Source organism: Eucyclogobius newberryi, unplaced genomic scaffold (assembly GCF_026437365.1).
Source record: "Eucyclogobius newberryi isolate DKJ021-1_F unplaced genomic scaffold, fEucNew1.0.hap1 SCAF_17, whole genome shotgun sequence".
Lineage (NCBI taxonomy): Eukaryota > Metazoa > Chordata > Actinopteri > Gobiiformes > Gobiidae > Eucyclogobius > Eucyclogobius newberryi.
Genome location: NW_027315801.1, coordinates 22,403,670 through 22,416,463, shown reverse-complemented (window position 1 = coordinate 22,416,463; position 12,794 = coordinate 22,403,670). Strand labels below are relative to the sequence as shown.

At 40.7% G+C, this 12,794-nt stretch overlaps 2 protein-coding genes across 2 annotated transcripts in view; both read right to left on the bottom strand.

Annotated features, from left to right (window-relative positions):
- The window catches only part of zbtb17 (zinc finger and BTB domain containing 17), a 7,726-nt gene extending 764 nt beyond the window's left edge, over positions 1-6,962 (bottom strand). The window contains exons 1-15 of the mRNA XM_072449478.1: positions 6,769-6,962; positions 5,844-6,052; positions 5,499-5,675; positions 4,806-5,396; positions 4,638-4,727; positions 4,249-4,502; positions 4,045-4,187; positions 3,649-3,949; positions 3,038-3,125; positions 1,847-1,963; positions 1,271-1,391; positions 1,077-1,207; positions 516-794; positions 84-173; position 1 (exon numbers count right to left, since the gene is read on the bottom strand). The exon at position 1 is cut by the window's left edge and continues 764 nt beyond it. Of these exons, the coding sequence (XP_072305579.1) occupies position 1; positions 84-173; positions 516-794; positions 1,077-1,207; positions 1,271-1,391; positions 1,847-1,963; positions 3,038-3,125; positions 3,649-3,949; positions 4,045-4,187; positions 4,249-4,502; positions 4,638-4,727; positions 4,806-5,396; positions 5,499-5,675; positions 5,844-6,048 (2,588 nt within the window). The 5' untranslated portion in view covers positions 6,049-6,052; positions 6,769-6,962. The remainder of the gene's footprint in view (positions 2-83; positions 174-515; positions 795-1,076; positions 1,208-1,270; positions 1,392-1,846; positions 1,964-3,037; positions 3,126-3,648; positions 3,950-4,044; positions 4,188-4,248; positions 4,503-4,637; positions 4,728-4,805; positions 5,397-5,498; positions 5,676-5,843; positions 6,053-6,768) is intronic.
- Positions 6,963-8,804: 1,842 nt separating this feature from the next.
- Positions 8,805-11,920, bottom strand: hspb7 (heat shock protein family, member 7 (cardiovascular)). Its single transcript, XM_072449465.1, has 3 exons — positions 11,636-11,920; positions 9,751-9,875; positions 8,805-9,668 (listed from the first exon to the last, which is right to left on the bottom strand). The coding sequence occupies exons 1-3, from the start codon at positions 11,787-11,789 to the stop codon at positions 9,489-9,491; spliced, it is 459 nt and encodes a 152-aa protein (XP_072305566.1). The 5' UTR covers positions 11,790-11,920; the 3' UTR covers positions 8,805-9,488.
- Positions 11,921-12,794: the final 874 nt, after the last annotated feature.

Below are 12,794 nucleotides of genomic sequence, written 5' to 3'. Positions count from 1 at the left end.
TCTAAAAACAAAAAGGGTGTTTAGCATTCTATACTTTAAACTATGTGGCATAGAATTGCACACAGGCGACTTTCAAATCTTACCTGCTTCCTGAACTTTCTCTACTGCTTTAGTAATTTCTGCTTTCAGAGCCTCGGTTTCATCTGCAGAACCTGAAGTTGACACTGGAACAACTGTTAAGACAGAGAAGCTAATCATTCACACACAACTGAACTACTTCTGGTTATGGAGCATTTTAGTAGCTCTATTTGGCGTCTGTAATAAAATCTATAGAAAAAAAAACAGTTCTTAGAACTAATTCCTGGACCTGAAAGTTAAAAACATAATATATAATATCTTAAATTCTTATGACTGAAACATAATTTGTATATTTTGGTGCCCCTGGACACAAGTATGTTTACATCATGTGTATAGACAATGTTCCATCACATAATGATGCGAATACTTCCATTGGGGCGAATAGACACATATTTATATTTCTGTATGTAAAATTGGTATTGTACTGTAATACAGACCTGTAAGCTGTGTTACAGATGAAGATGCCAGAGCCTCTGTAGCCAGTGTGACAATGTCATCAGTGGTGACAGTGACCACATTGAGCTCATTCTGTGGGACTGACAGGCCCTCGTCGCCCTCATCGCCCTCATCACCCTCAGCTTCCTGTGAGCTGTTCTCCGTTACCACCAGCCTCTTCATGCCAGCTTTGCCGTGATGAACAGTTTTCACATGTGAACGCAGGTTGTCCACACGGTTGAACCCTCGACCACATTTGTCACATAGAAATGGTTTCTCCCCTGTAAAAAGTAACCAACTAATATTATGCTTTTGTATTTAAAATGTTAGTCAGCCATAGTCACCTAAACACCACACTATTTCAAGCTCAATTCAATTACAATATATATGAGGCGTTACAGAAAACACATTTAATGGAAGTACTGTAATACTTAATGTTGTAATACCAATATAACATCAAGATCTCATGCATATTAATGATGCGGCAGTGTTCCAATTATTTTACCGTCAACAATTTTTAAAGTGGACTCATAATTCCTGGTTTCAGTGAGCAGGGCTCTTACCCGTGTGAACAATGATGTGCTTGGACAAGTCTCCAACATTCACAAACGCCTTGTTGCACAAGTGGCATTTATGTGGGCGCACGTTGTCATGATGTTTGATGTGATTGGCCAGCTGACTGGACTGCGTAAACCTGAAACACATATTTATAGTAATCCACAAATAATAATGTGTTTTGTGTTAATGCTTCTTTGACCTCTTTCCGCAGCGGTCACACACGTAGGGCCTCTCTCCTGTGTGCTGCCTGAAGTGAGCGATGAGGGAGCTCGCCTGAGTGAACGCTTTACCACACACCTTACATACACATGGTTTCTCCCCTGCAACATCAAAACAAAATAGACTTTCATAAGCTTTTTCCGTGTTACAATGGTTTTCTTTTATCATTAGCATATTCTAGGTTGTATTTGGAGTGATTCAATAATGCTTGCCACTGTAACATTTATTCCAACCAATAACCAAGCTTTTGCACTATTCTGACCAACTGTAAATTGTGAAAATATTCAGACCAAGTCTATCTTATTTGTAAATTCTAAATTTTATACAAGCCCTTTTTGATATATTTTTTGCAACTATTATTATTCATCGTTGTATGTTTCACCTTAACGCTAAAGCAAGTTCCTAGTTTGTGAATCCTGTTCAGTGATAATGGCAATAAACCCATTTCTGATTGTGATTGAGTACTTCTGTTTTGCACTTGATTTGAGTGCTCTGAGTGATCTGTGTGTGTAACACATGATGAATAATAAAACATGTCTGGATAGTCTGTGTTTACCTGTGTGGGTGCGCCCGTGTCGCAGCAGTGCTCCTGGATCACTGAACGCTCTCTGGCAGTGATTACACACATACGGCTTTTCTCCAGTGTGGACGCGCAGGTGCCTTTTCAGGTTCCCTGAAACACAACAATTGAAATTTCACCACTAACTACGTTTTGAAGGTGTGTTTGCATTGACATATTTCTAAAAATCAGAATACAAATTTTAGGCCAATATCGATACCCATGTTATTGTAAAAGTTTGGGCTCATAACCGATATTAGGCTGATACTTTATATACAATGTTTGTTTTTTGAATATTTTTAACAAAGATGTATTAAAGTAATTCATTTTTGTTATAAAATAAGGATTAAATCTATATTAGTTAGAAGAAGTTTATTTAGTTTTATGCTATTGGCTATAATATGATTATTCTTTTAAAATACATTATTACTTATGTTTGCAGTTTATTAGATTAATTGGATCTATATTTTCATGATTAAAACACATATAATATTGGGACTTAGAAACAGAAATAATACTCTGGGGCCCAGTAGCAGATTACCCGCGGCCCGGTGGTTGGGGACCCCTGGTGTAAACAGGGTGTTTAGGAGAAAGACATTATGTCCAACTGCGTTCATCCCGAATGTGAGTGAATTCGTCACGCTTATATTTAATACGTTTTGTCAAAAACTTTTCTAGAGCTTTTAAAAGTCTGTAACTTTGTCATTTCTGGGTCTCTTGCCTCAGAATAGACTGGAGTAAAGTTTACAGTCTGTTAGAAAACAGCAGCCTCTGTCCATGAGCTGTTGTTTTCTTCCTGTTTCTAAAAGGGACAACAGAGTTAGCTTTCATTACGGGAGCGTAATGTCAGCGGACTGATATCGTTGCTTTAAACGAAAATCGATTGTACGCAATAACATGAATCGGCCGATACGATACTGGGACGATATATCGGTGAATCCTTACTTGCTTGTCATATATTATACTAAAATAGAGCCTTCCAGTACAGTTAGAGTTTATTATTTAAGATTAGACAAGATTAGCCCTTATTGTCATAGAAGGGGAATTTGTCCTGTGCATTTAACTCATCCTTCAATGCCCCTGGGGCAACTCCTCAGGGACCAATCTCCAGATCTTGTGCTCGGCTTGGTCGGGACTTCTGTCGCTGGAGGACTTTAACCTATAGTACATGTTTTTGTTATTGCTTACCTGAAGTGGTGAACTGTTTTCCACATTCTTTGCACTTAAGAGGTCCATCTGCGATGTGAATCTTCAGGTGAGCTTTCAGATTTCCCAGCTAAACATAACATAAAATAATGTAAGTACCTCCACATCTACAGGTCACCTTTTTCTGTTTTTAGCATTCAACTAAAGGTTATCCCTGGTTTTAATTACTTTAAAAATAATTTTATCACGACTTAACACAAACATTATTTTACATATCATGACTTTTTTTTTTCTAGCCCACATAATCTCACCCTCTTTTCACCCCCCACAAACATCCTCTTGTATTACCCACACCATAAAATAAACAAATACCAGTATATAAAATAAAATCCAAAATAATAATATTATGCAAAATAAAAAATAAAAAAACACTTAATGTATTTTTACTTTATACATACTGTATAAATAGGGTTAACATATTGGTACTTGGCTAAAAAAAGAAAAAAAGATTAGACTTAAGTCAAACAAATGCTTTTTTTTTCTCTGACATACACTTTGCATTTGAAGATCCTAATTCTGACCTTGAGTTCAAACCACAGAGCTGCTGCTGCAGGGCACATACAGGGTGTCATTTCTCATCCGCGCTGCGTTACCTGGTGAAAGCGCTTGTCGCAGTGGGGACACTTGTGATCCTTCTCTGTGTCGTGGGTCTCCAGGTGTCTCATTTTGGCCGTGGGGTCCGAGAAGGCCCTGTCGCAGTAGTCACAGTGGAAAGGCTTCTCCCCGCTGTGGACCAGCTGGTGACGCTTCAAGTTCCCTGAGGTGGTGAACAGTTTCCCGCACAGGTCACAGCTGTAACGAGCTTCTCCAGTGTGGCGTTTAAGGTGCATGTTCAGCAGACTGATGTGACGGTAACTCCTCCCACATGTGGAGCAGCAGTAGGGTTTCAATGGGCTAGACAATCATTAATAAAGATAATTAAATGTAACATGACTCAAAAACTACTCATCAATGACAGTATATTGGAATAATACGTGTTCTTCCTGTACCTGTGTGTTCTCTCGTGTGCCCTACAGGCGGCAGGGTCTGAAAAGGCCTTGTTACAGTTTCTGCAGCTGAATGGCTTTTCTCCCGTGTGGATACGCATGTGTCTCTTGAAGTTTCCGGTGTGGGTGAACACCTTCCCACAGTCCTGGGGGCACATAGACGTCAGCATTTACTCATATAGAATAATTTGATATCCAGCAACTCACCTCACACTTGTGTGTTATCGAGCTGTATTGTTTGGTCTCAGATCTGCTGCTCTTTGGCCTGTACTGGTTTGTTCTGGAGTCTTCATCGCTCCCTCCTTCATCGTCCTGCCCACTCGCCTCACTGTCTTCTGTCTCCTCCATCTCCTCGTCTTCAGCCTCTTCACTGTTAGCTTCAGTCTTACCCTGTGATTCTTCCGTCACAGTGTTCTTCTGATCGCCTTCTTTAGACGGGCCATCTTCCTCCGAGTCATTGTCTATCATAGAAACAATTAAATACTCTAGATTTAGAATGTCAGTTTATAATGATTACCCTAATTGGCTTCTTGTCCAATGTTAAACAGTTGAATAAAAACAAATATAATTCAAATGAATAAAAGGCAGTTACGCACCAGGTGGATAGTTCCTATGAGGCGGTTTTCTGATCCTCCTCCCTCTAGAACTCATATAGGAGGAGCGCCCAGATGATTTGAAGGGGGATTCTACAAAAAAGGTTAAAAAAGGATTCTTCAAAGCATAATTCATTTCTAAATAAGCTTGTTGACCAAGTTTGTACTAACTGGGCGTGTAGTCAGCATCCGATGGGTCGTCTTTGAAGCCTTGTGCCACAACATTCTTTTTTACTATGTTTTTCTTAGTGACTGTTGGAGGAGTTTTGGATGGCCTTGTTCTACCAGAGGAGGGTGGTTTAAGCTGTGTGCTCGTCTGCTGCGTGACCGTCTGCTCTGTGCCCGTCTGCTCTCTGCCCGTCTGTTGTGTATCCATCTGCTCTGTGCCCGTCTGCTGCGTGTCCGTCTGCTGCGTGCCTGTTTGCGGCGTGCCCGTCTGCTCTGTGCCAGTCTGCTCTGTGCCAATCTGCTCTGTGCCAGTCTGCTCTGTGCCAGTCTGCTCTGTGCCAGTCTGCTCTGTGCCAGTCTGCTGCGTGTCCGTCTGCTGCGTGTCCGTCTGCTGCGTGTCCGTCTGTTGCGTGCCCGTCTGTTGCGTGCCCGTCTGCTGTGTGTCAGAGGGCACTTCTTCCTGCGTAGAACCTGCAGCATGACTGTCATCTTTTTCAGGGGTTATTTGCGGCTGACGTTCTTCCACTTGTGCTGCCACTGCGGCCAAGTCACTTTCCATAGGCACACTTGGATCTACTTGGAAAACTTTATCCTCTGATGTTTCCAAACAAACACAAAAACACATTAATTATAATCCTTGGTGAGTGAAAACATTGAGCGAACCTCAGCCAAACCCGCTCAGCCAAACCCGCTCACCTGGTACATCTACAGTGACAATGGTGGGACCAGGGCCGGCCATGGTTTGATAAGCAGAACAGGCATTTACAATCTCAGGCATCTTCAGGAAGTTTGCCACCGTCATCACGTCAACTGCAGTGCTTATGTTTAGATTCAGTTTGGATGTATACATGAAGTCCAATACCAGGCCCAAACCTAAGTGAACAGAATCTTTTAGCAAGAGGACTAGTGTAGAAACATACTACTAAATACTAATTGTTACTTCTATATTTCATTAACAAGTTTGATCACACATAAAAATGGACCTTAGTCCAAGTAAAACGTTCTCATTTGAGGTGAAAGCTGCGCCTTTCCAAAGCCCACCTGCTGCATTACTTATATCCAGATGCACCACATCCTTCTGTTCCACAAAGAGAGTACGGAAGTAGAGGCTACAGGCGGCAAGAACAGCTTTGTGTGCTTTAAAATCAACCCCATCCACAACAAAAGTGCAGTCACACAGCAGGCCCTGCTTCCTCTGATGGTTCAGCTGCTCCAGGACCTTCTCACAGTGCCAGGGGAACTCCATCGTCCTACAATTGTGATGAGAGAGAATGGAAATTGAAAATGGAAAGAAAGAAGATACAGCTACACAAAAAACAAAATAAAATGATTTGTTGTTGGTTGCGCTATAAAAGGTTTGTCCCCGTTTGACACTTATAATTTCAAATGTAACATGACTTCTACAATACTAAACAAGCATTTACAGAAGTTTTGTAAGTTGAACAGAAATGAACAATGCAAAAACTGGGTTCTTCTGGGTTTGTTTTGTTTTATCTCCAGCTGTATTAGATCATTTAAATGTGGATTATGTTTCCTGGAGGACCATAAATCATCTTGTTTGATGATGAAGTCTTATGACACTGATACTCAGTTACTTTTTTATTCTCCAGATGTATTAGATAACTTAAGTGGATTGTTTCCTGGAGGACCATAAAAACAGGATGAAGTGACACTAACACACGATGCTAGTATAGCTAAGTAATGCTAACAGTAAAGCTGCTCTAGGACTCGCAGAGATAAATACTGGCGCATGTAGTCACCGTTTATGATAGTTTAGTTTGGACAGTTTGGAGGTTTGACGGTGCCCCACATCGATTACAATTCCTCCATCCTTGCAGCTTGGTTATCAGGGATTAATTTAGCGCCCTGTCCTGCAGTGGACTGCGGGGAAGATGGTGGGAGCTCTTGTTGTCGCTCACGTTTGCCTGGCATTAGGAAACGCCATTTTGTTAGAGTCAAAACATACCTTCTTTTTGTTGCGCCTTAGCGTGATGTTTGAATCGAGAAGCCTGGAGTACAGAAGAAAGTTTAAGATTGTTGAACGCTACAACTCAATCGAGTTTTTCGGTGATCGATCCTATTTGGTTCGCTCAGCTCAGCGCCATCTTGTTCTCTCTGATCGATTGATTGGCACCAGGCGGCGTGTGAACTGAGCATGCGCATAAAGTACCACGGAGCTGCAAAGATTGTGCGCACAGACAATTAAAGCGCACGAGTGATCAGACCGATATTATAATAGATCATTCAGACAGTAATTTATCATCATCAGCATCATTCTTTCAGCTCCGGGACTGAAAGTGACTCACTTCACTTGGTTCAGTCACACGGGGAAAAAGAAAATGCTGCCACCTACTGTCATGATCATAATACTGTTATAGTCTACCAATGACGCTCAAGGGGGCGCTACATACCAAACAAAACAGATTTATTCAGCTAAATATTAGATTTTACCATTTTTTAATTTTTTTTCAATACTAAGTAATACTTGGTAATATCGATCCAATACCGATACCAATGAGTTGTACTGAAATGCATTGAAAGTCATCTTTATTTTCTTTCAACCTCTGCTTGAACTAATATGAATCGTAAATATATGTGCAGAAAACCTCAAATATGTACAAAGTATTATAAAAATATAAATTTGTCTAATATCTCTTATTATGTCAGTCCAGTCCTTGGTCTTTGCTGTGGCTTGAGTCATCCATTTCTTTGTGATAGCCTTCTTTCCTGCAGCCAAAAGTACTGTACAAAGGTATCCATTTATTGTGTCCATGGCTGGAGTTTTGAAGCCAAAGTACATATTCCTAAATCGAGTGGGGTGGCATTGTCAAAAACAGTCTGTAGTGCTTTGTTAATTTCAGTCCAAAACATTTGAACAACAGGACAGTAATAAAACCTGCAATAGTGGTTTGGATAGTTGTCTCCTGGCTGCCGCAGTTTCGCCAGAAGTCCCTTGTGCATAATGACACTTTGACTTTTGACATGACGTGTAATAAACAAATAAGACACGTTCTTCCAACAAAATTACCCCCAAACATGTGATTTTGTGGTCCTCCACTTGGATCAAAACAAGATTACAAACACTTTCCCATTTGTTTTTAATATATATGGTAGAGATTATTTATGCAGTTATAATTTAGATATTAAACCCCCTTTGTTTAATTTCTTGTAAGGTACTTGTAATTACCTACAAAAGTCCTGTTTCTCCAAAGAATTCTTTCGACATATCAAAGCTTTTCATGTGATTATCTTTAACAATCTGGTCAAAAACCTTCATACCTTTTGATTAGCTCCCTCCTGGTTGTAAGCCTAGATTTTACCCTGGGATTTTCCACTTCCTCCAAATGACTCAACCATTTGTCATCTGCCAGTAAGGCCTTTACAGGATTCTTTGGCACATCGCTACACTCAAAACGGTGTAATCCATCATCATCATTTGTCCAGGAATGTTCTTGGACAAATTTCCATTGAGCTTCATATTCTGGGTCACACCAGTTCAGCAACACTCTGATTTGAGTTTTGAACTGTATACATGTTTTTTTTTTTGCCTTGCCATACAAATCTCGAGCTTGATTGTTGTTTTAATTGTCTATACTGGGTCAATGGTTCCAAGTACAAAGCAAACAGGAGGGGGGACCAAAGAATAGCCTGCCTCACCCCTCTTTCCAGAGTCAGTGAGTTTGACGGGTGATCATTGATTTTATTTCTTGATGTTGGACCACCGTAAAGATTCCCAATATTTTTTATAATTAAGTAATTTTTTCAGCACTTTAAATAGATGTGGCCAGTTAAAAGAATCAAAAGTGTTCTAATGTGTGTGTTAGGGTGACGAGGGAGCGTAGCAACAGAGAATAACATAGTTATCCAGACCCACAGCCCTCATTGCAGACAGGCACGAGCAGGTCAACCTTTCATATTCTAAAATAAGGTCTCAAAATGAAATATACGTTTTATGTTGTAGATTCATATGTCACGTAACAGGAAACACATTTTGACCACTAATTGAGAAAAGAAAATGTTTATTCACACAGCTGCATCATTACAACACAAACACCCAATGATAAACACCAAAATTGTATCCAAGCCATAATATAGAATAGGATTTTACGGCATTCAGTTTATGTAGGCTATAGGCGCTGCATGTTTTAGTATGCAATTACATGGTGCGTTTGTGATAATTCATTGTAATATATAATCATAATCAAGCAATCTAGCAATATCAAGCTAGTACTCTATCCTCTAAGATACTCCAACATTGGCCTCGTAGGGGAATTAATTCCAGTCAGGAATAATTATCAGGAGGTTATATTTACTGTGCATCATAATGGTGACCCAGAGTAAACAAGCAGACTCCAAGATTTAAGTTAAAGGATGGAAGATCTGAAAAAATCTCATTGTAAATTCAAAAATTGTGATTGCATTGAGCAAAAAGGTATTTTGTGAGCAGCCCTTATGGGACAACAGTCATGAATCTTAACCTGTAATTCAATCAACGTGCAGCTCAAAGAAATAAATAAGTAAAAAAAACAAAAACTGAGTGTTCTGCACACACCCGATCGTCTCCCTGTCCCTGCTATACCAGAACACGAGTACGGATCATGTGAAGGGTGTGGGCTTCAGTAGTGTGGAGACAAGACAAACATCTGGTACAAAATGACACTAGGACATCACGAGTGAAGTTCATGTTCATATCTTGATCTCGGTGCGGTAGGTCTGTGCGTGTTCGTGTTTTGCCGCTTGTCTCCGGGCCCTCACTGTGAGCGTCCCCTCGGCCCCCAGTGACGACGTCACTGAGGTTGGGTCCACGTCTTCGGGGAGCTGGCACTTGTGGGTGAATGTGTTCATGACTGACCCGTCCTGGGCCAGCTGTAGCAGAGGAGCAGCAGGTTAGTTTGAACCGTCGATGTGATGCAGCAGAGGAGGATGGAGGATGCACAGTGTTTCATACCTTCTCAGCGCGCACCTCGATTTGGTTGTTGGACGTGGTGACGATGACGTCCTCTGGAGAGAAGTCCTGCACGTCCACAGTGAACTGGTAGGAGTCTCCCAGAGTCTTGATGTTTCCAGCGTCACCTGCAGATGGGGGAAAAGATTGGACGTTTAACTTGTAGTTGATGAGCAGTTGTAGTACTGTTGAATCCTGGTATTGCATTGCCATTGTACCCACTGGACACTCAACTAGGGCTGTACTCAAAAAAATATTGTATTGCCAATATATATCGTGACGGACGCATATTGTGATACTTTGAAACGACATAAATTCATTATAAATAGCTGAATTAAACAATTATTGACATGTTGACTGCTGCTTTAAGGCGGAATCTACTGAGCTGAAAAGGTAACTTATTCATTGGACAATTGCATACTTATAGTAAGAGCAGTTTTGGTCATAGACACTTCAGAATTATAATGACCAAAACCAGCTGACTTCTGCAGCATGTTATCAAAGCTTGTTCATCTAAACCATATCAGGTTCTGGTCTGTGGAGGCTCTCCCAAAGCTCTCATATTATACAAATGGTAAGATCGCCCTAAAAGTAATTGTTATGATCTATGACTTTAGAATTCAGATTCTAGAGCACTTGCCAGATTTAACAATATGGACTCTGCAATAATAAAAACACTACAATATCAGATCTGTCACACCAAATACCATTTAATACTGACACTTCAGTCATTAACAATATGCAGCTAAATATAGGCTATATCAGTGACCTTTGTCCAAGAATGAACTGTTTATAAACTTAAAAAAAAAATAAAAAATAGTCACATAATTGCTGCATCAAACCAACCTTTCCCTGAGGATTAAATCTGACGTATTGATTGAAGTAATGAAATTAAACAAAATCCATTCTCTAACCTCTGAACCTCACTAATATAATTTCTGACATCATTCAAAGGTGTGTAATTGTAGTGGTGTTGTTCCTGGTAACTAGGCAACCCCTTGCTCATTCCTCATGCATCCGTCATCCCAGTATTAGGAGTGTGAGCTCATGGGGACTGGCAGCAGACCCTCATTCCAGCCTGTGTCTGTCTCTGGGTTGAGCAGCACCTCTGGGACCCCCCACCTCTTTCCTCTTCACTGTTAAAGGCTATACGTGTGCGCACATTCAAGTTTACATGTCAAAAAAGGAGCAATTCAGCAGGAGAAATCAGCTTGTCGCCTCCTAAATATAACCATCTTTTAATCTATAATCACAGTTTTTATCTTTTGTTTGTAGTCATAAATTGAATATGTTTACGGCTGAGGGCCCCGGGTCTCTGTCGGCCTTCCAACTCTGATGAACAACACAACAACACGTTATTTTCATGTCTGATTGAAACACAGCAAACCTAATCCAGCACTGATCCAGGTCTAAAGTAAGGCTTAAAGGCCACTGTCCTGACCTCTGCGACCTCTGCACACAGTCACTTTGATCAACTCAGAAAATAAGACACTCCCAAATCCACACTAAAATTTGTTTTTCTCAAGATGTCCTTCTAAGCTGTGTCTATAACAATGTACACGTCTGATGTATTTGTGACTCCAGTTTTCCTCTATAGACTCTATCACCTATTACCAAAGTGCTCTCACTAATGTGTAATATTTTAGTTCAAAACAGGAATTCGACTTTGATATTTGTCTAATTTTGATAACAGCATCTGTGTTCTTGATCACATTTTCAAATCATTGGACCATCATTGAACTGCCAAGATATTGTAACATTCAATTCAATCTCAATCATACATAACGGACAAATGAACAACCCAAGAAGGAATAATGCCTTAAGTTCCAGACCCCCAGACCCCCAGTGTCCTGAACCCTTCATCCCCCTCCTCTGCCCTGGCACTTACCGGAGAAGGTGTCGCTCCCGGGCCTCATGAAGGAACCAAAGTCCTCCGTGAACAGCCCCCGGTTCTTCTCCATGCCTGGGCCCCCAGGAGCAGACGAGGAGGTCTGATGAAAACTGCGCTCCGATCTGTACACTGACGAGTTCCCAACACTCATGGAGGAGACTCAGGAGAGAGAGGTAAATTCTGATGTCTTCTGCTGAACTCTGCTCCAAACAACTGCCAAACAAAACGCTGGATATTTATGATGTGTTTTGGATGTTGTGTAGGAATGTTGTGCTGGTTGTGATCTCCTAATCACAACAGGTCCTTATATATACTGCGCTTTAGAGGTTCTCACGTGAGCTCGATGGAAAAGGCAAACAGGGAGCTATATTTATGTTTGGTTGGAAAGATTGCTTTGGGGGGACGAAGGTTAAGAGAGAGAGGGGCAGTGAGGGAGGGGGCAGTTGTCCTCTCTCATGCACACCTCAAAATAAACCACTTCAGATTGAATCACTGCCTCTGTGTGCGCTTCTATCCACACTTTACTAACTTCTTTTGTTCCTGAAATATAATTCATTATTCTACAACAAATTAAGTATTGATTTTGTTTTCATCAAGCCATGTTTTACAGTCTTATACTTTCATTTTGACTCTTATTGTACCTGACTCCACATCATTTAACTGAATTAAGTCCAGAGTTACATTTCCTTTGGAGTTTTGCGAAGATATCATAATTGTGCTCTTTGATTAATAAAATCATCTACACATAACAAGCACATTTCTGGTATAAAATGATGATTTGCAATGATGTTGAAACCAGTTATTTTTCATGTGTTTATTTGCATAGATGTAAACACAAATACAAACAAAACTACTTTGGCTGTGCTCTAACTATTGGAACTATTGGGGTGAATGTAAAGATTCCTTGGCTAAATGATGGTTATTTCATCTCTAAGGGTAAGTTAAGAGCAGAATCTGTGATGGAAAGAATGTGTGTGAACACAAAGGCCGGTCTGCGGCAGGTCTTATGGTGGCGTGGTTTAGTGCTAAGAATACTCCAGTCAGAGGCTCTGAGGCTGCTGCTGCTGCCGCTGCCGTGGTGATTACACTCTCAGGCCGGGTGGAAAGGTCTTTAAAGAGACTGAATGTACCAGCTCCTCACAGCTATAGGGAAATA

Excerpts from the sequence above, each read along its gene's own strand:
- hspb7 (XM_072449465.1), bottom strand. The coding sequence starts at position 11,789 with ATGAGTGTTGGGAACTCGTCAGTGTACAGATCGGAGCGCAGTTTTCAT. Across the intron at positions 9,876-11,635 it reads CGGGAGCGACACCTTCTCCG|GTGACGCTGGAAACATCAAG; the intron begins GTAAGTGCCAGG and ends CCCCATCTGCAG. Across the intron at positions 9,669-9,750 it reads TCGAGGTGCGCGCTGAGAAG|CTGGCCCAGGACGGGTCAGT; the intron begins GTATGAAACACT and ends CCTCTGCTACAG.